The sequence below is a fragment of the Rutilus rutilus genome (assembly GCF_951802725.1).
Source record: "Rutilus rutilus genome assembly, chromosome: 1".
NCBI lineage: Eukaryota > Metazoa > Chordata > Actinopteri > Cypriniformes > Leuciscidae > Rutilus > Rutilus rutilus.
This window is the reverse complement of record NC_140209.1, coordinates 51,922,195-51,949,193: the sequence shown is the minus strand read 5'-3', so window position 1 is coordinate 51,949,193 and position 26,999 is coordinate 51,922,195. Positions and strand designations below refer to the sequence as shown.

The window sequence follows — 26,999 nt, the reverse complement described above, 5'->3', positions numbered from 1 at the left end:
GCTTACATGTGTATGAGTAAATGTAAAAAGGAGTTAAACTTGTACTGTGCACTGTTCCTTCAGTATGTTACCTTTTGGTTAAAAATCTGACATATTTTCTGTACATGTATTTTTAATACACACAGTTGTGCGAACGTGTTCTACCTCATGGTGAAAGTTGGCAGATCAGTTGAGCTGAGCAGGAATCTGTATACAATGCTGTATTCCAGCAGCGGGACTCTGAGAGCCGCCGTCCAGTGACGTCCAAATTTTCAATTTATTATACTTTAAATTATCATTTATTTCTGTGAATGCAAAGCTGAATTTTCAGGATCATTACTCCAGTCTATCACAGAAATCATTCTAATATGATGATTCATTATCAAAGTTGGAAACAGTTCTGCTGCTTAATATTTTTTCATAACCTGTGATACTTTTTTAGGATACTTTGATGAATAAAAAGTAAAAAAAGAAAAAAGAAGCAAATGTTTTAAAAATAGAAATCTTTTGTAACAACCATATACACTACTGGTCAGTCATTTGGGGTCAGTAATTTTTTTTTCTTTCTTTTTTTGAAATAAATCAATACTTGTATTCAGCAAGGATGTGTTAAATTGAAGATATTATTAGAAAATATTTTTTTATTTTGAATAAATGCAGTTCTTTTTAACCTTTTATTCATCAAATATATTAGGCAGCAGAACTGTTTCCAACACTCATAATGAATCATCATATTAGAATGATTTCTAAAGGATCATGTGATAGACTGGATGTCACAAGTGACACTGAAGACTGGAGTAATGATCCTGAAAAATCAGCTTTGCATCACAGAAATAAATAATCATTTAAAGTATAATAAATTGAAAACCAATTATTTTAAATTGTAATAATATATCACAATATTACTTCTTTTTTTCTGTATTTCTGATCAAATAAATGCAGGCTTGATGAGCAGAAGAAACTTCAAACTTTCAAAAACATTAAAAATAGTAGTAGTATAGTAGTAATAGTAGTAGTAGCTCTATGTTTCCAAACTTTTGGCCTGTACTGTAGATTAACATTAATATAATGATATGTAATGCCTATTTTCACTTTCCAATTAATTCCCAATTAATAAAATACAATTCCCATAAAAAATGAAATATTCTGTTTCACTTAGAAATACACTACTGTTAAAAAGTTGAGGGTCTGTAAGATTTTTTTTTATACTTTTGAAAGAAATACAGTAATATTGTGAAATGTTATTGCAGTTTAAAATAACTGTTTTCTGTCCAAATATATTTTAAATGTAATTTATCCCAGTGATGGCAAAGCTGTATTTTCAGCATCATCACTCCAGTCTTCAGTGTCACATGATCCTTCAGAAATCAGTCTAATATGATGCTCAAAAAACATTTATTATTATCGTCAATCATTATAGAAGTAAAATGGGTTGCTTAATGACCCTGCAAATGTTCCTCTCACAGGTGAGGTGACGCCAGGTCTCACCCAGACGGAGTTTGAGTTCCGTCGGCAGCGCTTGGCGTCTCTGATCGAGATGCAGGCAGAACGACTAACAGGTTCTGGAGCCTCTTCAAACTCCTCCCACATTGTCATCGTCCTATCGCATCCCATTCGCTACATGACCAATGACATCCCTTACCCGTTCCACCAGAACCAGGACTTCCTGTACCTGACAGGAATTATGGAGCCGGACAGCGCGCTGGTGATGTACGGATCGGGTAAGCCGGACCAGTCCGTGTTGTTCGTGCCACGACGAGACCCGGGGCGAGAGCTTTGGGACGGGCCTCGCTCTGGGAAAGACGGAGCAGCTGCTTTAACAGGTCTAGAGCGGGTGCACAGCACAGAGGAACTGGGCGTAGTGCTAAAAAGCATAAAAGGTAAAAGAAAAACAGGTCTACGTTTACATGGATTCAAGGTTTGCATTTGCATCAGTATCTTACTCTTTTCTCCTTCTCCTAGGAGGAACTATATGGTACGACAGCTCTCAGCCTTGTCATCCACGGTTACACCAAACTCATGTGCGCCCCCTATTGGAAGGAGGACAGCTGACGAAGACTCTCCGACCCCTCACTCATTCCCTCAGAGCCATTAAGAGCCCAGCAGAGGTCGCTCTGATGAAGGAGGCAGGACGGATCACTGCCCAGGTATTAAATCCCTAATAACTGTACCGTATGGTGTGGCAAATTAATAAGAAAAATACGTTGTTCATGTAAAGATTGATCATTTCAGTTATGAGGGACTTGGTGAAAGTGTAAGTTGCCCGAGGAGGCCAAACATGTGCAATCAGCCATGCGTTTTTCTTCAGGCATTTAAGAAGACGATGGCCATGTCAAGAGGAGACATTGATGAGGCCGTTCTCTATGCAAAGGTGAGCCGAGGGACTAAATTATTACAGGAGTTTAATGGCGCGAGTCCAGAACTCAGCCAGTGATAAACATGCGCTGTTTGACTGACAGCTACAGCTATTGTAAACGGAGCGTTCTTTGATCACTTTCTATGTATAATTCAATCAGTTTAAATAACAGATTATTTACACCCTACTTAGAGAAACAATGTGAAGTTGACCGTTTAGTCACTGGTTTGATTTACTGACAGGACAAAGAACATGAAAGCTACATTAATCATTAAATCAGTGATCACAGATCAGGCATTAAAATGAACAGGGTTACTTACATGTTGTGGCATTACTGTCGAGTCCATATCGTAAAAGCCTGCAAAGCCTGCACCGAGTTTGTGGACTGATTTACCAAAGAATCTAGTGAAATGTTCCGAATATGAATAAATAATGTTCAACTGAGACATTCACATTGTTGAAAATAAATAACCACATTCCCAGCATTAGGATCCTTTGGAAGGTAATGTTAATTTTCGTCCAGTGAGTGACCCTGAGCTCTTCTCTCGTCCTCATCTCACTAACGCCAGTGGGCGGGGCCAAAGTTGATTTTCTTCTGCAGAGGCGGTCTTTCACTACTTTATTACGTCATAAAGAGGCACATTCTAGGAGGAGTCGTTCGCTGGGCCTGGTAGCAATAAAAGCTGATTTTGGACTAACAAGGACGTTTTCAGTTCTGAAACTTTCAGGATATTCTTATAATATGATGACCTCTTATATGTCAAAATCTCTAGGAAAATTAGATTTTTAATTTCATGACCCCTTTAAAGTTTGCGAAACAAATCTTGCTCCAGCCTTCATCCGACAGACAATCTGCATTAATAGACACAGTTTCAGGTAATAGTGGCCCACAGCTGATTTGCAGTAGTAATTTGACAGTAATAACGGGAGTTAGCCGGTTAACCGGAAACTTACACAATATAAAACACAAAACGATGTATTTTGAACACCCGGTAGAAAATATATACTTCAATAATTATTCATACGTACAGGTTGTGATTCTGAGGAGCAAGCTGGTCCAAATAAACTGGGTACTGACCCGTCTTTGATGGGTCTCTGATCCGAAGAGCAAGTATTTAGAGAATGCCGCGTTGAACCGCGAGATTTGAGAAGCAGTCGTCATGTAAAATGACGTGTTTGTGGGCTGGTCAAGTTGTTCGCAACGTACATCATAGCCGCAAATGCAAATGTATTGTCTGTGACGTAGAACCGTAAAGCAGTGGGATTCAAATGCAAAAACGACTCGTAAAAGCGGTTCAGAGTCGATTCTGTCTTTTGGGAGACTAACTTCATTTAATTGATGAAAAATACTGTAAAAATAGTATTATTGTGAAATATTGTTACAATTATAAAAATCTATTTTCTATCGTAATATATTTTAAAATGTAATGTATTCCTGTGATGGTAAAGCTGTATTTTCAGCATCATTACTCCAGTCTTCAGTGTCAAGTGATCCTTCAGAAATCATTCTAATATGATTTTCTGATCAAGAAATATTTCTTATTATTATCAATGTTGATAATAATATTAGCAGTTTTCTTTGATGAAAGAAAGTTCAAAAACAGCATTTATTTGAAGAAATCTTTTAGAACATAATATTATAAAAATTCTTTCTCTCACTTTTGCTCCGTTTAATGCATCATTACTGAATAAAAGTATTCATAAAAAAACATCTTACTGACCACACATTTTTTGAATGGTAATCTAATCGGTGTCCATTTTACACCATTATCAGCCATCATTTCCACAACACTGAACCATTTTCAAATAAATTAAATGCACATTTATTTATATAGCGCTTTACATAATGCATATAATTTCAAAGCAGCTTTACAGGGAATAATGTCTACATTACAATTTAGACTGATCTGTTATCAGAGGTGACTGTGTCTTAGTTATGCATTTCAGAAATGTACATATGAAGAGTTCAGATGCAAAAGCCTCTAAGTGCCATCTGAAATTTCATCATCTTCTAGAATGATCATTTTTATAAAGCTTGTATATTTAAGTTCAGTAATTTCACTTAAATGACAATTAATAGGTAATTTTCATTGCCATTTAAGTGAAATTACTGAACTTAAATATACGAGCTTGATATAAATGATCATTCTAGAAGAAAATTTCAGATGTTACTTAGAGGCTTTTGCATCTGAACTCTTCACATACAAGTCACGCAGTTATTTAACAATGCATTAATTTAAACAATTTATTAATTTAAGGCAGAAATAATGATCTCATTGAAATAAAGAATACATGTTGTTAACAAATGATTAGGATATATAGAAAAATGTAGCATTGGTGCATGTAGATTTTTCCCAAATAAATGTTTTTTTTTCAGAAGTTGTTACAAGGACAGCAGTGTCAGTAAAGAGAATACCGTACTTTAGAATAGATGAACTATGGGACATAAACCAAATCATTTAAATAAATCAAGGTTAATATTTGGTCAAACTATGTGTAACGGAGGCCAGCTGGTAGTTGCTGTGCGAGTAAACCTCACTCCTCTGATCTCAATAGGCGCTCTAGCGACAGACGCTAGAGGCTGCAGTCTTTAGCCTCCTTGTTAGAGCGCCTGACTCTCATGCCGGAGACCCGGGATGGAGACCCGCACGGAGCGGGGTGTGAAGGACCCGGTGAGAGGGGTTACATTGGTGCCGTGACCCGGATGGGAGTGAGATTTAGGGGGGTGAGAGGGGTTACATATGCAAAAAGAGAAAGTTTTTATTTAGGATACATAAGATGCTAGCTATTAAATTAGCTGTTGCAAGACAAAAGAGTTGAGTCATTTTATTCCCAAAATGTCATGTCCACCAAAGAATACAATTAAACTGGTGGAAATGAGACTGATGGGAATTTTACTTGCTTTCCAAAAAAATTTAAGTGGACAACTCAACCTATTTAGAGTGTGAACAGTGATCGAACCCATTCGACCACATGAGCGTCTACACTACGAAAGTAATCTGGTCGAATGCGTTTTCTTCTACCTCTGGAAGTGGTCAAAAGTGGACAAGCTCAAAACATATATATATACAGTACTGTGCGAAAGTCTTAGGCACATTAGTATTTTCACCAAAAAAATGGCTTTATGCCAGTTGTTTATGTCTTTTGCTGTAGTGTGTCAGAAGCAAATACAACTTTACATTTCCAAACATTCATTTTGCCATTAATTGTAATAATCCAGTGAGATTTTTATGCACAAGGAGTCTGACAACAGCCGGTATGATCTGCTCTCGCCATCATCGAGTCTGTCTAGGATTACATGAAGAAACAGAAAAATCTGAGAATCTGAATCCAGAAGTGTGGCAACGTCTTGAAGACGCAGAAACTAACATGCAGACGTTTTAGACACTGTAAAGTGAGGAAGCTTTCAAAAATAATGTCATAAATAGATTTGATTTATCAATTAACTTCTATAAACTAAATCAAATCTATATTTGCTGTGACCACCCTTTGTGTTTAAAACAGCTTTTGTCCAGTTGCACATCGGTTTTCAGGGAGCTTTGCAGGAAGGTTTCTTCAGGTGTTTTGGAGACGTTGCCACAGTTTTTCTGGATTTAGTCTGTCTCAGATTTTTCTGTTTCTTCATGTATTCATCAGTGACTCGATGATGGTGAGAGCAGATCATATCGGCTGTTGTCAGACTCCTTGTGTATACAAACGTCTCACTGGATTATTACAATTAAAGGCAAGATGAATGTTTGGAAATGCAAACTGATATTTCCTACTGACACTACAGCAAAAGATATAAATAACTGACGTAAAAATATTTTTTTTTTACTAACATGCCAAAGACTTTTGCACAGTACTATATGTATGTATATATATATATATATATATATGTATATGTATTTGTGTTACAGAAAGTGCCTGGTATTTATTTTTTAAGCCTTTCAGAAGTTTTTGTAGCTTTTGTGTTTTGGGGTAGAATTACTTTGTAAAGTTGCCGTTGTTTGGCCTTTGGGCAGTGCAGAGGTAATGGAGCGCCTGAGAACTGAAAATGTACCACAGAAACACAAATGACGTCAGCAAGCTCTTGGAGAGTCATATTTTAGTGCACTCTGTGTCCAGCCCACATGCTGACTAACATCTCTGCCTTTTTTCATCCTTTCTCTTCTGTTTTTCTTTTTGGATTTCCGTCTAGTTTGATTTCGAATGCCGTGCTCATGGCGCGAACTTTCTGGCATATCCTCCTGTGGTTGCTGGTGGAAACCGAGCCAACACACTTCACTACATCAACAACAACCAAATAGTGAAGGTGAAGTACCAAACACACTTATAATAAAACACACTTACTGGTGCCTTTTCTAAGAGGCAGAGCCTAGAACAGATTCATAAGATAAACAAGGATGAAACTTGAAGTCTCTCTTTCTTGTTTCTCTTGTTCTTAAACAGCATGTGTATGTAAGCTTGGTGTGCATGTTTGGTTTTCACAAGGCAAATGTACGAAATACACAACAAAGTATTATCACAATATTGAACTAACTTTCTTTCTCAGGATGGAGAAATGGTCTTGTTGGATGGGGGCTGTGAATATTTCGGTTATGTGAGCGACATCACACGCACTTGGCCGGTGAATGGAAAGTAAGTCTGTTTTCAACAGAACTCTCATTGTCTCAGACGTAACGTAGCTTTAATTTCATGCTGTTAGCAAGTAATCAATCAGTGCTCCAGACCTTGCTCCGTGTGCCGTCTCCAGGTTCAGTCCTGCTCAGAGAGAGCTGTATGAGGCCGTGCTGGAGGTGCAGTTGGCCTGTCTGTCTCAGTGCAATCCTGGCGTCAGTCTGGACTATATATACTCCAGCATGCTCGCGCTGTTGGCCCGGCAGCTCAGAGAGCTCGGGATCGTCCCACAAAGCACCAGTGATACAGACACACTGAAGGTACCCTGATTTGTTTTAAAAAGCATTTTTTTTAATAATCAATACGTATATCAATATATACAATATATGCTCAAATCAAATATCAGGAAATACCATTTCAAATCAAATATTAGTAAAAATCACACATTACATTATGATTAAAAAGTAAGCAGGACTACCTGAGCAACAACTTGGGGCATGAAGGGCTTTTTTACTGAACAAAGGCTGTTTTTTTTTTTTTTATAAAAAAATTAGAATAATTAAAGTAGAATAATAAAGTAATCAATTGATCAAAATAAAATAAAGACATTTATTGTCTTACAAAAGGTCTCTATTTCAGATAAAGGAATCTTTAAAAAATGTATGATGGTTTCCACACAAATATGAATCAGCAAAACTGTTTTCAACACTGATAATAATAATAATAAAGCAGCAAATCATCATATTAGAATGATTTCTGAAGGATCATGTGACACTGAAGACTGGAGTAATGATGCTGAAAATTCAGTTTTTAAATCACAGGAATAAATTACATTTTAAAATATATTTAAATAGAAAACAGTTATTTTAATTTGTAATAATATTTCACAACTTTACTGTATTACAACATTTCAATTAAATGCAGCTTTGGTGAGCATGAAAGACTTGTTTCTCTAAAAAACATTAAAAAGTCTTACTGACCCCAAATGTTATTTAAGGTAATACTACAAGTCAAGATGCTAAAACTTCCAAGATTTTGCGTATTTAGATAATGTTTTTAATGAAACAAAGCTATTTTACAGTCATTAAAGCAGTTCTTTTTTTTAACAAATTCGCTTACTTTCACCTATACATTTTAAGAAAATTATGATTTTAAGATAATTAACAGGAGTTTAATGGCAAAAAAAAAGATAATTAATATTTAGCCTGTTTATTTGTTGAATATCTCCATTGAGTCTGCGAATGTGTCCATGATATGAATTTCATCATCAGCACAGTATGTGCGTACTTTACATGCACAGCCAGATTTCCTCTGAATGCTCTTTCAAGTGCTCGTTTTGAATGTTTTGCCACAAGTTTGAAACACTGGAAGAACAACAACAAAAAACTACTGGAGATGGCAACGAATGTGAAAGGATCAAGAGAAACTCGCAGCTTAATTTTAAACAAGTACAAAGAAATTTTTATCAGTCATAATTTTTTGAGAGAAAATAGCACAGACACTGGACAAAGATGAAACTTTCTAGTGTGCATGTGTTGACTGCATGCGATTTGATTCACGCTTGTCTTATAATCGGTTGTGAATATGTATGAATATATACTGCAAAATGTACCACAGGCCTCTTACACCGACCTGAGATTCTGGTTCACAGCGCTGAAACACCAGGAATTCAAAGCCTTCTTTATTTATTTAATTGAACTTCCCTAAAGCTCTTTATTAAGGAAATGACTATAAGTCTTCCTGCCCAATTTAAACGCCCAAGATCTGCACCACTTATAGTGTCTGTAAAGCACCATACTGCTATAACAGCAACCTTTCACTTTAACGCAGCGAGTTTATAAGGCCAACAAACCGACAAGTTGGTCAGTTTAGCCCATTGCGACTGTGAGGATGTAGGTGTGCACTTATTTCAGTTTCAATCACTTTTCCAGTTCAGGGTTTTTCCGATTGATCACATTACATGCACTCAGTTGTTTTTCTGTTCCCCCTTCCAGGCTGCTCGGCAGTTTTGCCCCCATCACGTGGGTCATTACCTGGGCATGGACGTTCATGACACCCCTGAGCTGTCCCGTTCACAGCCGCTGCAGCCTGGCATGGTGATCACAATAGAGCCAGGTAGAGATCACTTTCATTCAAAAATTAAAAACGTTATGTCACTGCAGCTGCACACGCATTGTGTTGGCAGAAAAACAGTGGTACCAAGTGGAGGAAAACAGGCGATATCCACGTAATAAGAGAAAAAATGGATGTCAGAATCGGAATGCAAAAAATATGGTCTTCATTTTTACAGCATACCGCCGTCGAAGACGACCTTTAAAGCGAAACGCAGACGCTTATGGTTGCAAGTCATTAAACAGACAGACTGGAATGATGAAACCTGCGACGATTACCCTACTGTTAAAGCACGAATTTGATGTAAACAATAGATCTACATAATATTCACATATGCAGTTCATAGGGGGCATAATGTATTTGCCCTACAGTTGTGAAATAATATTTAAACCTGTAACATTTTACATAGATATAATTTAAACATTTAAAATATAACATTTTGATCTCACAATTCTGACTTTTTTCTTGCAATTGCTAGTTTATATGACAATTGTGAGAGAAAAAGTCAGAATTGGTATAAATGCGAAATTCTGAGAGGAAAAAGGTAGAAGGCAGTTTAAATCTCGCAAATCAGATTTTTCTTCTCAGAATTGTGAGATCAAATCTCGGGATTGCGAGGACAAAAAGTCAGAATTGTGAGATATACTGTACACTCGAAATTACCCTTTTATTATTTTATTCCGTGGCTTCCATAGACTGCTACTGTTAAACTGTCATATTCTGCCACCAGGTCCACCTCCGCCCACAAAACACGTCATCGGTGTTTGAAAACACACAAAGGGTCTATTATAGGCCCTGTTTACACCTGGTATCAAGATGCATTTTGGTTGATCGGATCACAAGCGGACGACGCTAAATACAGGTGTAAACGAGGTCTAAAATGTTTTGAGCTTGTCCACTTTTGACCACTTTCAGAGGTAGTCCAAAACGCATCGCATTCGAATGTGTTCGAACAGTCACAAAAGACGCCTACTCTCCGCCTACTGACCTAATGCGTAAACGTTATAGGAAGTGCACTAGCAAGACGGGATTTAAACTTTGTCGGCTGGAGACCCAAATTTGGTTTGAAGATGAAGAACGTACCTAGCACAATGTTCTCTCACCATTCCTGATTTCTAACATTTGGTCTTGAGGCTTTCAGACCGGAAACCGAAAGCTGCTGCTCTCCGTGTTTTTTTCCGTCGTGTCTGGTCAAATGTAAATTGCGCGAGTTTATTTTGTCCATTAGATCGAAAGATCTGAAAAAGCCTATTCATTTACCCGCCCATAGACCCTCCCCTCAAAGAAATCAGGACAGAAGTGCTTGAAAGTGGACAAAAAAGATGGATTAAAACACAAGGTGTAAACGGGAATGTGTCTCCCTCGTCTACTTGTGATCCGATCAACCAAAACGCATCTTAAAGGAACACGCCGACTTTTTGGGACTTTAGCTTATTCACCGTATCCCCCAGAGTTAGATAAGTCCATACATACCCTTCTCATCTCCGTGCGTGCCGTAACTCTGTCTGACGCACCCACCGCTAGCCTAGCTTAGCACAAAGACTGGAGGTAAACGGCTCCAGCTAGCATACTGCTCCCAATAAGTGACAAAATAACGCTAACATTTTCCTATTTATATGTTGTGATTTGTATAATCACAGCGTGTACGAATAACAAGGTCACATGAGACACAGCCATCTTCTAACCGTATACATACTGGGAACTATATTCTCAGAAGGCGAAGCACTGCTACTTGGGCGGAGTGATTAGCGCAACACCTGAAAAGCACCGTTGTTACTTCCGTCAACAAAACCAACGTGACTCCAACTCTGATCGAACTCTCTGCTCCTCACCACGGGGCTTCTCAGGTGCTGCGAGGAAATCACTCTGCAGAAGTAGCAGTGCGGCCGCCGCGTCAGGAAGTCTCGCGTGATATCAGGTCTCGCGATGTAAACAATTGCTTTACGGCCAAAAGAAATCTGCTAAAATGCTGTCATTATTGCGCTCCCTCACGCTGTTCGAACCCGAATGAAGAAGACGTTTTAAAGAATGTCCCATCTGCTTTGATGTCGTTGATCTACTAGCCTCTGGTGTCTGAGAATCGCCAACGAGTTTTTACAACAGTGTTGTCAAATATCTATTCCGAAGCTGTGGGGGGAGCTCTAGAGAGAAACCTGCGAGCAAAAAGCGAGAATACAGCGAAGAAATCCTGAAGTTACTGAATGCAGCTTTAATACCAGGTGTAAACAGGGCCTGTTGCATGTCTGTTTCAAATCAAACTTTCAGTTAATCAATGAATGCTTTCTAGCAGTCAGATTATTAAGATAATCGTATGAAGTTTCATCTCATGGTTTCTGTTGCACCTCTTATAGGCGTGATTGTTTTGAAGGTGCTTATCGTGGACTTTACGATCAGATCAGCACCTCAGTTCACCCATCAATTCATCACTACATTCATCCATCCACTATAATTATTTACCATTCAATCTTTGTTTTTTTGCCCATTCTACCCTTTTTTTTCTACATTTTACTTGCCTGTGTCAGATGTGGCTTTTTTTTTGCATGGAGTAACCTTCATCTCTCAAAACAACAACAGTCTGATCAATTTCTAGAAAATGCATTTCTTTTGCCCATTTTTAAAACCAAAATTGGACTTGAAAGTGACTTGTAATGCAAGTGTACTCAATATTCCAGCAGCTGTATTGTCATTTCCACCGTTCATTGAGCAGCACAATCATTTTTAACTGTGCTTTCAATAATAAGAAAAGTTTCTCAAGTAGCAAATTTGAATATTTAAAATGATTTCTTAAGAACAAGGTCGAGGTAACAGTATTTTCAAATAATGGCTTCTGAAATGAGGCCTTGCCATTACAAATAAATAAACCCCCCATTTTTAAATACAAATAGAAAGCCATTCTCTCCAGTCTTGTTGTTGTGTACTAAAACTGTTTTTAATTTGAATAAAGCTGAAATAAAATATTAGTATTAGATGAAAAACGTAAACCTAAAAAAATTACAAATGTGCAACACTAAATCTCTTAAACGGTAATAACAATATTGCATATTACTGTTTTCAACTGCATTTTAATCGGTTAAATGCACGTTTGTGAACAGAAGCCATTCCAAACTTTGAACATTATTGAATACAACAAATAAAATTCATAGTAAACAATATTTGATTTCAGTTATACACAGAAAATACAGACTAGCTGTACAGTACAACTAAAACAGTTACCTGAATGTACGTTGCAACATGCTGCAAGTGCATTTACGGTGAAGACAGATGTGTTGATCATAATTGGAGCAAGCTGGTCGATTTAGGATTGAATTGAGGGCATTCATACAGCACCCTGCTAGATAATACTGATAACCGTAGACATGTATCTTGAATGCACTGTAATGACTGTTGGAATTTTGCATACTGTTCAAAGTAACATTCAACTCCTTTGCATTTGAGCTCGTGCAAAAAAAAACAAAAAAAACATCGATTTTTGCATCAAAACAGAAGCTCTAAACTCTCTTCTCTTGCTCCCATAACCCAGGACTGTACATCAGCGAGGACGACAGCTCATGTCCAGAGCGATTCCGGGGTCTTGGGGTGCGAATCGAGGACGACGTGGTGATTCAAGACCATGGGGGACCCCTTATTCTGTCTGCACACACCCCGAAAACCATCGCTGAGGTGGAGAGAGCTTGCGCACAAGGAGAGGACTGAAAGGAAAGAGTAAACGAGTCTGTTTCTTCCGTCTTGTGTAGAGTTTTCTTTAATACTGACCTCAGGAGGTCTGGATCTCACAGAACTTGCTCCAGTTACGTATGGAGGATTCTGGAAGATTAAGAGCCGGACGTGTCTGGACAGCGTGCGACGTCTCCCTGATGGCAGTTCACTCCTACGCTGGCTAGTTGGTTACGATGGGTTGTGTTATGTATTTGCACACCTATGATCTAGGATGTGGGTTTATAGGAGACTTTAAATGAGGTCAGATGGAGAAACAAATAGGTGACTGATTTAATGAGCATGGTAAACTATTCATGTTTGTGTGAGAACTGATCTGTTTCACTGTGAGATTCTTCACTTGTGATTATGACTTGAGTTTGTTTGTCATAAATGTGTTTTTTACTGTTGTCAAAATAAATTCCTAGTTCTTGATTGTTGCTGTAGTTTGTAAAGCCACCTTTATTTCTATAAACAGATTGTTTTAAAGCAGCTTCACAGTGATGAACTGAAAAAAAAAGCAAACTTCACAAAATATGAGACATTCAAAAGCAGCTCTAAAAAGACAACAGTCATTGTTTAGCTCGAGTCAGTTCAATGTTGATTCAGTTCAGTTCAAAAGTAGCGATGTTCCAAAAATTGTCAGTTGTGAAACTAACTCCATTCTGCTAGTTAAACATAATTACTTTTGATTATTTTGATTATCATTTTGATTCAGTTCATATTCTAAATGCAATTAAAAGTTTTAATGACTCCAAAACGTGTCTGGTGTAGCAAATAGAGTTATAGTTATACTAACATTGCTTGGTTTTAAGGCAGAGTAGTTTACTATTTGAAGTAAAAAAATGATGACATTCATGCTGAATGAAGTCTTAAATATGTATAGCGCTTTTCACAATACATATGCATACAAAAATAGTGCGCTAACCTCAGTGAGGTTCAGTTGACGAATCTGAATTAGTTTTGGGCTGCTGTGTTTTTGTGAATCTGGCCAAATATGTATCAAATTTAGTCTCAAGCAAGTATGAATCCGAAACTAGAGTTAACATCACCAAAAAATCTATTGTGACCTACACACTACACAGCATATTTTAAACTATGTATAAGCATGTTCTGATTTAGCTGAGCTTGTTTGAGGTTAGCTGACCCGTAATGCCCAAAAGTACTGTCTATGTGGGTTTGTGATGCTCTTAAGGCAGTCTATATAAGCAGCTCAATGGGGGTGTATAGGGTTTTGAACAGAAGTGAATTTGAATTATGCTGTCTAGGCAAACAGCTCATTGGGTTTTGGAGTATTTTTGACTCACTTTTTTTTTTTTTTTTTTTGATTGTGAGTTTTTTTTAAACTAAGCTGACTCAGAACATGTAGATGGCACCCAAAAAGTAGGTCTAGGTAGGCATTGCACTTGGTTTTGAGACACAATTTCTCCGCTAAGATGACTTACAATGCATTTATCCCTGGGTAAGCAACTTGAGGTTTTTGAGTTGAACTGACTTCCAACATGCCAATGAGGCCCAGAAATGCTGTCTTGGTAGGCCACTCTGGCTTTTGGGCTGAATTGTCTCTTATATTGGCCAAAAATGCTGGCTACATTTGTCAGCTCCTTATGTTTTGAGCAGAAATGCTGTCTAGTTAAGCAATGTCCCTGAGCTAAGCTGACTATGAAGGTGTCGATGAGATCCAAAAACACTTTCTTAAGCTCACCAGATTTAGGAGTTTTTGGGCTGGATTGACTCTGAACATGCTTACGATGCCCCAAAATGTTCCTAGTTTTTTTTTTTTTTTTTTAGCTTAGATCAATCAGAACGTGCAGAAAGTTCTCAAAAATGTATGTCTAGATAGTCAGCTCAGTGGGTTGTGAGATACAAATCTCAGCTGAAACAACTTGCATTGAGTTTATGCCCAAAAATTGCTGGGTAAGTAATGGAATTGACTGAATACGCTTATGATGCCCAAAATGCTGGCTACAAAGTCAGTTCCCTTGATTTTGAGACACAATCTCTCAGCTGAGATGACTCGTAATGTGGTCATGCCCAAAAATGCGGTCTAGGTAATCAATGTTTTTAAGCTAAGCTGAATGAACTTGTGACATAAAAAAATGCTGTCTAGGTTGGAAGCCCACAATAGGCACAACTGAAATGTCCAGCAACGCTGCGGTCTTGAGACACAAGGTACGTTCCAATACTTGTGCAAGTGATGGGGACGAGACCGCCTATGCTGAGTCCGAGTCAAGACCGAGTCTTTGAAGGGTCGAGACCGAGTCCGTTGGTTTTCAAATACAGTCGAGTCCGAGTCAAGACAGAGTCTTTGAGAAAGCAAGTCCGAGTCTTTAGGAGTCGAGACCAAGGCCATAAAAACATGTCAGTTTTCATATTCATGATTTAATATCACCCCAGTTAATAATCAACAGTTAGGCCTACAGACTAAGCTAGATTGGGAATTGTTTAGAGGAGCAGTCTTAACGTCTTAATATGGACTATGCTTTTACTATCATTAAAAAAATCCCTACCACATGCATCATCTTCTGCCTATTTTTCTAAACTGCTTCAACAGTGCTGCTCTGTCATCAACATGTTAAGCCCACCCTGACTTTTTTAATCATAGTTAGGACATGCAGAGCAAATTAAAATTTTCTAGTGGTATGCATTCTAGTGGACTAGTGATGGGGACGAGACCGCCTATGCCGAGTCCGAGTCAAGACCGAGTCTTTGAAGGGTCGAGACCGAGTCTTTGAAGGAACAAGTCCGAGACGAGTCCGAGAAAGCAGAAATCGGTCTCGAGATCTTACTACATCACTAACTTGTGCACTATTCTATGTTGTTTTGTAGTATCAATAGTTTGAGTAGTGTGTTCACACTGAAAATTCCAAAAAGAAAAAAGTGCAATACCCAGATGATCCACTTTATTAACCGAAAAAAGGAAGTGTGGAATGTTGGCCACTTCATGCACTCGACTGTTGCAGCTTTAAGTACGTGGTGAAGGGGGAGGGGTTATCAGTCTCTAACTGTGTCCCAAATGACACACTATACACTATGCACTTATACACCATATGCACTATGTACTCAATCGTGTAGTGGATGAACTTTATACGTTTATTTTTGTCTTTCAACATCGGAGTCTGATAGCCCCTCCCCCTCTGCTACGTAATTAAAGCTGTGACAGTTGAGTGCATTTCGTTTTTTCCGTTAAATAAGTGCATCACCCGGGAACTTAAAGTGGACTTTTTCTTTATAGAATGTTCAGTGTGAACACACTACTCGCACTATTTACACTACAAAATGGCATAGAATAGTGCACAAGTACGCGATTTGGTACGCACATTCTGATGTTGAATGGCAAAATTACCTTATAACATGCATACACTACATGGTTGAGTACAAATACAGTAGTCAACATTTGAAGTGGATCAAAACCTTTCATCAAAGTTATACAAGAACTTTGAACAACCCTTCTTGTCTTAAGACAACTTTGATGAAGTTTTTTGATCCACTTCAAATGTTGACTACTGTAGTATAAGTGCATAGTGTATAGTGCATCATTTAGGACACTACAGTCTCTCAGCTGAGATGATTTGTAACGTGGTCATGCCTAAAACACTGCCTAGTTAATCAACTTTGCATTTATGATGTCAAAAACAGTCAAGGTTGAAAGCCCAGGCTTTGCGAAACAGCCCCTGAACTGAGACGACTCAGTATGACGCACAGAAATGCTGTCTAGGTAGGCAGCTCATACGTTTTTTTTTTAAGCTGAATTGACTCTGAACTCGTTTATAATGCTGAGCTTACTCAGACCATGCCAAGGTGCCTCAAATGCTGTGTGAGTAAAAGCAACTCAAGGTTTTTGAGCTTCTCAACACGATGATGCCCAAAAATGCTGGCTACATAGTCAGTTCCCTTGGATTTGAGACACAATCCTTAAACTGAGGTGATTCATAATGCGGTCATGCCCAAAAAAGCGGTCTAGTTTTTGAGCTTAGCTGACTATGAATGTGCTTATGATGTCCAAAAAGGTTGGAAGCTTACTAGGCTTATGTGAAACAGCCTCTGAGCTGAGACCACTCAGTATATTACAGCCAAAAATGTCACTGCGTGTTCTTGCCTCTTTCTCCACACCACTTCATAAGGGTACTTGACCCCTGGGCTTCACTGTCCCTCCAGGTAGAAAGCCAATTCGAGTAATATTCTGCTAAACAAGACACACTGTGGGCATCATTTCTATGAGTGACTCCATCATCTGACGATGATGATGATGATGATGATGCTGGACGCCGTCTTGCACCCGCCCAGAACAGTCGCAACTCCGAAACAGTACGGAAACAGCACTGTCCGGGAAATCCCGATCGCCATCTCCCCCTCCACCCCCCTTTACTAATGTTACCGCACCTCCAACCTTCCCTCCCCCCAGCCAGAGGAGTAGAAACAACAAGCCGCCATTTTGTTTGTGCGGAGAGAGTGAAGGAGGCAGGAGCGACCGAAAAAAAGCCACTCGAGCGCCGACCACTGCGACTCTGAGCGCCGCCGGCTCCGTCCTCGAGGATCCAAACCGGATCAAACACACAACCGGGGTGGTTAGCGGAGGAAACGGAGCAAGATTACAGATTCTCCAGTGTGAAAATAAAAAAGCAGACCGGATTTTCCTTTCTTTTTCTGTTCTTTTTTTTTAAACGAAGCGGAGAGGCGGAAGAGGGCAATACATTTAAACGAAGGGAAGCTCGTCAGGGGAAAAAGGAAAATAACAGCGTCACGAAGTGGGAATATCTGCGAAATCACATCGCCGGTTGCTGGCGGACGACAGCGAAAGTGGGAAAAATTGCAGGAACTGTACAAAAGAAGGGAGAAATTAAAAAGGGATGAACGCGCAGGGGGGTTCACAGCATCACAAAGCCTATGAAAGGGGTTTGAGGACCCCCAGATTTTGGGGGGTGCAGCTGGCAATATCACCCGGATCGGCAGATGCTTCAGACCCGAAATATTACTGAAGCCCACCTCGGTTCGGTTCATTCTATTTTCGACCCTCCGCTGCTCCTCTCTCTCTTTCTTTAATGCTCCGCAAGGCTCTTCGTGCAGTGACAAATTATTCTTATTTGCTCGATGTGACTGACAGTGCATTGAAATGCACGCAAATGCATTGACCAACTTCACTTGATTCCCATTCTTTAGCTCGTGCACAGCGAACTGCGAGACAACATCTTCTTGGACTTCAGGCGAACGACTAATTTCATACATGTTCTGTCCATTAGACAGCCACTTTTGAAATCATTTTTCTTTGCATTTTGTATGCAAGATCTGTGCGCAGTAGTGCAGGGTGGTCTCGTGGAGAGCAATGTTCAGAGATTTTCTGCAAACACTTTTAACTCGTGCAGTGGACACATTCACACAGAGGGCGCACGAGCCATATTCAGATGTGAATGCACAATAAATCATTTGACTTGTCATCACTTTGAGGTGTTTTTGCAAAATACTAAGACATGGACACTGACATAATATGCAAGTTGTTTGTAATCATCTAAAGTGATATAGCTCGTGCAAGCCATTTCAGTCCTTGGATGCACATTTCTCATGTTATTTATTCTGCAAAGAGTACTGTGTTGAAAGGATGAAAGTAAACTTTTACATTCATATGATTGCTTAATTATATTCCAGTTTTCCAAGTATTTATTTGTTCTCTCTACCCATCTAAATTACTTGCGAGGAAATAAAAGACATCGACGAAGGAGATTCATACAATCCGTGTCAATTTTAAGGAGCTTGATGGACTTTAAATATTCTAAGTAAAGTGATGCTGGCTGGGAATTGCACATGCTACAACGCAAAGAGAGACATATTTCTAAATCGTTGCGTTTGCTTATAAGCATTGCATGAAGTCGCACCAGAGTGAGTTCGATATCTCGTACACAACGCCTTAAAAAAAAAAAAAAACCAACACTTCAGTTCGCCGCCGACAATGGCGGAAAAGACGGATGCAAGCAGCGAGGATAAATCTTGGGAAAATTGCTTCGCCGCCGAGGAGGCTACGTGAGTTTGCGGCGAGCTTGCATGACCGTCTGTTCCTCCCTTCACCTCCTCCATTCGGAAACATACTTTGAGGAACTAAAGACTAGAAAATCTTAAAAGGGAGCATTAAAGGTGGACTGAACATTGAATCATTACATTGCATTGCATTGTATGCATGTATCGTCCCATGAAAGGGAAACGGGAATACGTCCGGAGCTCGTGAACGAGGAGATTTCATTCGCACATCGGCTCGCGACTGCACAGGAAGGGCTATCCTACGCGGGATATATGCATTAACACTAAATCGGAGGAAAACTATGGCCGATAATGTGCTGGACCCCGGTCCGCCTTCAGCTAAGAGGCCTAAATTGTCTTCCCCGGCTCTGTCGGTCTCCGCGAGCGATGGAAACGGTAAATAATAATGTTCACGCGCTGCGGTGTGCGGCGAGTCTCGCGCCTGCACACCGCCGCTGTTCGCGTGCATGTATGAAAAAAAAGACACGCGACGTGTGTTTTAAGAGCGTTCTTTTGTTGTATTTGTTTGTTTGCATCACCCCCGCTATTTAAATAACTTAGCAGCATAGCTAGCAGGCTAATTTGCTCAATGTTTTCATTTGAAGTTGATGAGGTGCGTTACAAAACTGTTGTTGTGTATAGTAGGCAGCGTTTTTCCGGGTGTGCGTTACACAAACTTTTGGCTTTGTACGTCGTTGTGCGATGTCGAGAGCTGGGGTTGGTGTCAAAGGTTTATAAGGTGATGCATTTTGAGCTTGTCAGGAAAAGGAAAACTCGACATACACGCGTTATAAATCACGTCGCTTTACTGACACACGGTTGGGAACGAAGTCGAGATCACTTCTTATCAAGCTGGTTTACATTTAGTGAGTAGACAAACCAGTGTGTGCAAGTTTCTGATCAACACTTACTGAGCAGTAGATGCTACCTCATCTAACTGGTTTTTCTATATCTTAAACTACCTTAAGGTGGTTTGCTGGTCTTCCTGTCTGACCAGAAGAAAAGTGCCCAAGACCCTTCTAAAACCAGCTTGTGCAGTTAAAGGGATACTCCACTTTTTTCGGAAATATGCTCATTTTACATCTCCCCCAGAGTTAAACAGTTGAGTTTTACCGTTTTAGAATCCATTCAGCCGAACTCCGGGTCTGACGGTACCACTTTTAGCATAGCTTAGCACAGATCATTGATTCTGATTAGTCCAGTAGCATTTCTTTCAAAATGACCAAAGAGTTTCAATATTTTTCCTATTTAAAACTTGACTCTTCTGTAGTTAAACCGTGTACTAAGATCGACGGAAAATGAAAAGTTGCGATTTTCTAAGCCTATATGACTAGGAACTACTCTCATTCCGGCGTAATAATCAAGGAACTGTGCGGCTGTACCATGAGTGCAGCAGGCGTAATGATATGACGCAGCGCCTGAAAATAGGTCTAATAGGTTAGACAAACTTAGTCCCGGTCACGTTGGAAGAAGTTACCGAGCTGGGGACTATTTTCAGGCGCTGCGTCATATCATTACGCCTGCTGCACCCATGGTACAGCCACACAGTTCCTTGATTATTACGCCGGAATGAGAGTAGTTCCTAGCCATATCAGCCTAGAAAATCGCAACTTTTCATTTTCCGTCGATCTTAGTACACGGTTTAACTACAGAAGAGTCAAGTTTTAAATAGGAAAAATATTGAAACTTTTTGGTCATTTTGAAAGAAATGCTACTGGACTAATCAGAATCAATGATCTGTGCTAAGCTATGCTAAAAGTGGTACCGTCAGAACCGGAGTTCGGCTGAATGGATTCTAAAACGGTAAAACTCAACTGTTTAACTCTGGGGGAGATGTAAAATGAGCTTATTTCCGAAAAAAGTGGAGTATCCCTTTAAGGCCAGCTAACCATCCTTGACTGGTTTTAAGCAGTTCTTTTTCTTACAGCAGAGTTTCATGTCTACTCTAGATATCAAAGTCTGATCATATTGTCTTATTTTAACTGTAGTGATCCACCATACAGTTTTATTTTATTTTATTTTTTTTATGGATGCTGTTATGTTTTTATAAATTTAATAATATCAAATCAGATTCATTTGAATCAACACTTTATTTCATGCAATATTTATTTCATTTAAAAAAAAACTAAAATAAGTTTGGGACTTTTGGAGTAAGTTGTGCCACTGTTTATGTTGTCATCTAGGCACTGAGAAATGAGATGTATGTAAAATTTATACTTTGAATCTTATCCCTGAGCTTGACCACTATCCACAGTTTCTTAAGGGTACCCATAAACCAGCCATAAATAGGTTATTTTAATATTCAAAATATTTAAGTGAAATGTTGAATTCTTTAGATGTTTTTTTTTTTTTTACATGCCAAAAAAGCTTTCAAAAATATATTTTAAAATATAAGGTGACATGACAAATTAAGCCTTTTAGATTAAGGGGGCAACATTTGACCCTACTCTTACCCATCCTATCCTTCAAAAGGGTTGTATGTAGATTTTAAAACAATATGATAACATTAACAGACATTTTTTTTTTATTTTTTTTTATAATCTCAAAACTTTAATATTGTTTTATTAATCTCTTGGCTGATAAATGTGGAGACTGTGCTCAAAAGTTTGCTTGCTTCATATTTAGAGTATGTTGCATGTATTAGTTGTTTGGTGTATTGCTGTTATCAGGACTTGCCATTATGTAGGAAAAGGCCCCCATTTTGTCCCACCGCTTGTCCATTGTTATGCCATGCCATGTGTTTTTTATTAGTATGAACCATTAGGACGTGCACACACCGGCTCTACTACATACTGCTCTCCTGCGAGGCGATAATCTCAGTCTTTCTCTCTCATCACGAGAGCTGCAATAATCTGTTCCGGTTTTCGAACCATTCGTTCAATTTCACTGGTCAATTTGTGTACATTTCTTGCTGTATGGTGACTGATATACCGATATATTGAGCAGTCAGACTAACCGACCGATATCTGTTTATTGTCATTGTGTAGTATTATTTAAGATCATCAGATTCAATTAAGTCTGCAAAGTGGGTAAACAACTTGGGTAAAATATGATTTATTCCGCTGCGGCTTTGCTGGAAACGTCTCATATTTGTGCCCATACTATAATTATTCTCTAATGGATGTAATTATGAGTGATTTTTCTGTGAGCAACAACCTGATTAAAGTCTGTTTTTCAGATTTCGGCTCTCTGTTTGACCTGGAGCATGACCTCCCAGATGAGCTCATTAACTCCTCCGACCTGGGCCTTCCTAACGGGATGGATCCCGGCCAGTTGCACACCAGTCTGGGTGGCGGAGGGATGTCGGGGCCTCTGGGCGGCTCGGGCCAGGACACCGCGGCCAAACACAAGCACCTGTCTGAGCTCCTCCGCCCTGGCGCCCCTCCATCCACCTCCACGGCCACTGGCAACCCGGGTAACGCGTCCTCCCTGGGGATGATGGGAAGTCTGGGTGGCGCCCAGGGGCTCGGTGGCCCTCAACAGCAGCAGCCTGGCATGATGCCGCAGCCTGGCATGGTGGCGGGATTGAACCGGGGCATGATGGGCACCCAGAAAGGGAACGGACAGCCGCAGAGCATGATGGGAGGGCAGATGATGAATGGTGCACCCAGAATGAGCTACGTCAATGTGAACATGAATGCGGGCATGGCTGGTAACGGGAACATGCTGCCCGATTCTCTGCAGCAGCCGAACGCAGGACAGCAGATGGCACAGGCTGTGATGAGACCGCAGCAACCAGGAACAGTGAACAAGGTAACCTGTGAACAAATCAGCACGTCGATATAATAGTGAGACAAGTGATTCTGAGCGCTCGTACAGTTTAAAATGAACTCGTGCACCTCATCACAGTGGAGTGCGCACAAAATGGGTCAAAACTAACCTGAACTCATTACACTTCTGTATGACGTGTTTCTGAATGAAAGAACTATATATTTATATTCTACACTAGCTTTCAAAAGTTTGGGGTCGTTGAGTTTATTATTATTTTTTTTTTAAAGAAATTAATATTTTGTATTCATCAAGTATTACATTTAATTCAATTTCAACTTAATTTAATTACATAGTAATTCTTTTGAACTTTCTAATAATCAAAATTGTATTTTAAAAAGTATCGCAGTTTCCACTAGGTGGTAATATCTGTATCTTTGTTACAATCTCAATTATCTGTATCTGTGTTTGGATACAACTGAAAGTGTGCGGGCCGGGATCTAAACCGGAAGTTCATAAATTTACATGAAGTTTGTTTTAATTCTGTTCCCTTCATAGTTTTCATTTAACAAATATGCCGTGTATAACTTTATTACAAAAAGTTACTTGTATATTTTTAGTACAAATATACCTTTTCTTTAAATATTTTCTAATTAAAACAATATTTCTAAATGTTATATAAAAGGAAAAAAAACATGCAGAGGAACGTTGTGTAGAGTTATGTCAAGACAATCATCCACAACCTCAAATAAGAGGATTCTATATAAAATAGCTGATTAGAAAACATGGAAGTTGAAAGTATATACTCAGTGGTTGAAAATTTTACTGTTTTACTATGCATACAAATCTGAACAAATTATAAAGAATACATAAATGCTTGCTGGTTCTCGAAGAAACATATGTTATCACATCGTACAAGATTTAAAACATTTAAATAGACATATGAAATATCAAGTAGTAGAAAATGAAATGTGTATGATTCAGTATCTTAGTTGATATTACTCATGTCAAGATCTTTTTTTTTTTTGTGAGAGACGCACAGAGATGGCGGAGTGGCTTTTTGATTTGCGAACGTATTGTGCTCATTTCAGTAGTTTACACTCATTTGTGTATCATATTGTACAAGGTTCAAAATATTTAAATTAAATAGTAGTAGTATTTTAATTTATATTACTCCTGGCAGGCTATTTGTGGTCATTCCGCTCATTTCATTATAATATCATGCTATGATCCACTGGCTCCGTATGATCCAGCAAACACGAGAAGTGTCTGCCGAATATCTCTCCTATTATTCGTTTGAATTCGTTATTTGTTTTGATGCCGTTATCCGTGCCTTTCTGAATGAGGTATTCGGCTTTGTGCACATCCATAGTTTCCACAAATGGCGGATGAAAATTCAGCTTTTCCATCACAGAAATAAATCACATTTTTAAAATGTATTACAACAAAAACCAGTTGTTTATAATATTTCACAACATTACTGTTTTTATATTACTACTTTCAACATTACTAGTGTATTTTTGACCCAAATTATATATATATATATATATGTATATATAGGCTATATATAATATAAATAATGTTTTATATATATATATATATATATATATATACATATAATATAATATAATATAATATATATAATGTTATTATATAATTGTTTATACTTAAAATGTTGATACTATTATTAAATAGAATAAGAATACAATATATTATTTAAAAAATATATTTTATATATTGCTTATTGATACTTATATATGCTTTTTTTTTTTTTTTTTTTTTTTTATAAAGTAAGTACATTGAGAGCAAAAATGCAATGTTCTGATTCTGTCACACACCTATCAGTTCTGTGGACCTAGACTTTATGGTTTAGTTGCTTTGGAGGTGAAGTTAATATCAAATATCAAAGGTCAAAAAAAAAAAAAGAATCAGTTTATGACTTTTAAAGACCAAGTTCTCTTATTTTCAAACTTTATAACTTGAAGACTCTTGATATGTTTACTCACTTGAAGACTCAAGTTTTAAAAACTAAATGCGAAAAAGTATTGGTTTCATGATCCGAATACACAAATCTGATTAGTTATGTTCTTGTGACAGCACTGTATTCCCCTCCTTTAAAAACACAAAACTTTGTTAATTTTTTTTTGTCCAGTAAGACTTACAAATAAGGTAGTGAAACAGACCAGAATGAATAAAGATCTTGTGGCGTTTCTTTGGTTTGGATAAGACATTCACAGTGATGTGATCCTTGAGCACATCTAAAACAGACCTCGGTTTGAAAAACCTTCTCTACTCCCTCATACGAGGAACTGCGCACCATTTTGTTGATTCACAGGCGATTGCACAACTTGGACTGCAGGAAATGGGCAGAAAAAATAGGGAATGACATTTTATTTTGTTTTGCTGGGTCCTTCTAGATTTTTTTTTATCAACTGTTTGAGGTTTGTTTTACGGAATTGATACCACAGTGTCATTATATGTGTGAAGTGAGTAGATAATGTGAACATTAAACAAGCTGAATCTACTGATGTTTGTTTTCTTGTTTTGCTGTTAACTCCTCATGGTTGATGATTCTGCTTCTTTAAATTTGGATAATTGAAACCTTTGCGACTGAAATACCAGGAATTGTTCATTCTTGATAAAGCTTATCCTCTTTCTCTCTCTCTCAGATGGGAATGATGGCTGCTCCGGGCCCCTACGGCGGTTCGTATGGTCAGTGTGGAGGACAGTCCCTTGGGCCTCAGCTCCAAAACAAAGCGGGTCAACCCAACAGCATTAACCAGTTCAACATGGACAAGAAACCTCAGCATGGGCAGAATATGAGCAGCATGGTGAGAGACCTATAAAGAAAATGTCAAAGTGAACCGCATCCACACACATTCACTGACCCTCTCTGGGATTACTTCCTGCTCTAACCGGCCACCAAGATTCTTCTGTTATCATGTCCCCTCAGACCTCAGGCTGTGGTTCATCCCACAGACACAGAACTTGTTGATCGATTATTTATGGATAGTTACCAAATCTGCATGGCCAGATTTCTGAAGAATTGGAAAGAATGTAAATTGCGAAACTCGACACATTGCCAACAACACCATTTCATTTTGTTCTATTATTGAAAATGCTATGAATAGTGATTCATTCAGAATATCTATCTATCTATCTATCTATCTATCTATCTATCTATCTATCTATCTATCTATCTATCTATCTATCTATCTATCTATCTATCTATCTATCTATCTATCTATCTATCTATCTGCCTATCTATCTGCCTATCATCCATCAATCTATCTATCATTCTGCCTATCTATCTATCTGTCTATCTATCTGTCTATCTATCTGTCTATCTATCTGTCTATCTATCTGTCTATCTATCTATCTGTCTATCTATCTGTCTATCTATCTATCTATCTATCTGTCTATCTATCTGTCTATCTATCTGTCTATCTATCTATCTATCTATCTATCTATCTATCTATCTATCTATCTATCTATCTATCTATCTATCTATCTATCTATCTATCTATCTATCTATCTATCTATCTATCTATCTATCTATCTATCTATCTATCTAAATTGTAATAATATATCACAATATAACTGTTTTACTGTATTGTTGACCAAATAAATGCAGCCTTGATTAAGACATTAAAAATCTTACCGACCCCAAGCTTGAAGGATATGTGCTGCCATCATTGCTAACGGACACTCCAGTCTTTTTTGATTTTATTTTTTAAGCTAATTCCCTGATCTTTTCATCTGTAAATCACTCTGAAGCTGCAGGAACATGAAATCCTGACCCTTGAAACCCTTTCTTTCTGTCTGTTTCTAGCAGAGCTCAGGTGTGGTGGGTGGCGTCTCGGGCCCGGGTGGGGCGGTAGCGCCCCCTGCAGCGGACCCGGAGAAGCGTAAACTCATTCAGCAGCAGTTGGTGCTGTTACTACATGCTCACAAGTGCCATCGCAGAGAGCAGGCCAACGGAGAGGTCCGCCAGTGCAACCTGCCCCACTGCAGAACCATGAAGAACGTCCTTAATCACATGACCCACTGTCAGGCCGGCAAATCCTGCCAGGGTGAGCCAGGAATCCACCCATTCATAATCTTTTGTTCGTATTCTTCCCCGTTCATAAAAAAGATGACAGCACCTTACTTGCATGCTTGTGTTTCCCGACAGTGGCTCACTGCGCGTCCTCTAGGCAGATCATCTCTCACTGGAAGAACTGCACGCGGCACGACTGTCCCGTCTGCCTGCCGCTAAAGAGCGCTGGGGACAAAAGAAACCAGCAATGTGAGATAATATGCACAAATGCAACTCATCCTCAAGTCATTATAAATCTGTATGACTTTCTTACTTTTTTTCAGTGGAACACAAAAGAAAATATTTAGAAGAATTTGTCAGCTGTTTTCGCCCATACAGTGAAAGTCAATGGGGTCCAAAAACAACACTGGATTCCATTGATTTAAAACATTGTTTAAAATATCTTCTAGTACTCAACATATTGAAAGGGTTTTTCAATCTCCCATCCTTCATCTTTCTCTCTAG

At 38.6% G+C, this 26,999-nt stretch overlaps 2 protein-coding genes across 13 annotated transcripts in view; both read left to right on the top strand.

Moving 5' to 3' along the window:
* Nucleotides 1–1,516: 1,516 nt before the first annotated feature.
* xpnpep3 (X-prolyl aminopeptidase 3, mitochondrial) lies at nucleotides 1,517–13,179 on the top strand (the record flags this gene model as incomplete). The annotated part of the gene is made up of 8 exons (XM_084424267.1): nucleotides 1,517–1,859; nucleotides 1,942–2,126; nucleotides 2,288–2,350; nucleotides 6,516–6,629; nucleotides 6,870–6,955; nucleotides 7,071–7,254; nucleotides 8,929–9,049; nucleotides 12,567–13,179. 8 exons carry the CDS (start codon nucleotides 1,517–1,519, stop codon nucleotides 12,737–12,739), a joined length of 1,269 nt encoding a protein of 422 aa, XP_084280393.1. The 3' UTR covers nucleotides 12,740–13,179.
* Nucleotides 13,180–17,188: 4,009 nt separating this feature from the next.
* Nucleotides 17,189–26,999, top strand: part of ep300b (EP300 lysine acetyltransferase b) — a 42,244-nt gene continuing 32,433 nt past the window's right edge. For all 12 annotated transcript variants that reach the window (XM_084385203.1, XM_084385202.1, XM_084385200.1 and 9 more), the window contains exons 1-5: nucleotides 17,189–19,144; nucleotides 21,927–22,501; nucleotides 25,126–25,287; nucleotides 26,289–26,529; nucleotides 26,631–26,744. In XM_084385203.1, the coding sequence (XP_084241329.1) occupies nucleotides 19,051–19,144; nucleotides 21,927–22,501; nucleotides 25,126–25,287; nucleotides 26,289–26,529; nucleotides 26,631–26,744 (1,186 nt within the window). In that variant the 5' untranslated portion in view covers nucleotides 17,189–19,050. The remainder of the gene's footprint in view (nucleotides 19,145–21,926; nucleotides 22,502–25,125; nucleotides 25,288–26,288; nucleotides 26,530–26,630; nucleotides 26,745–26,999) is intronic.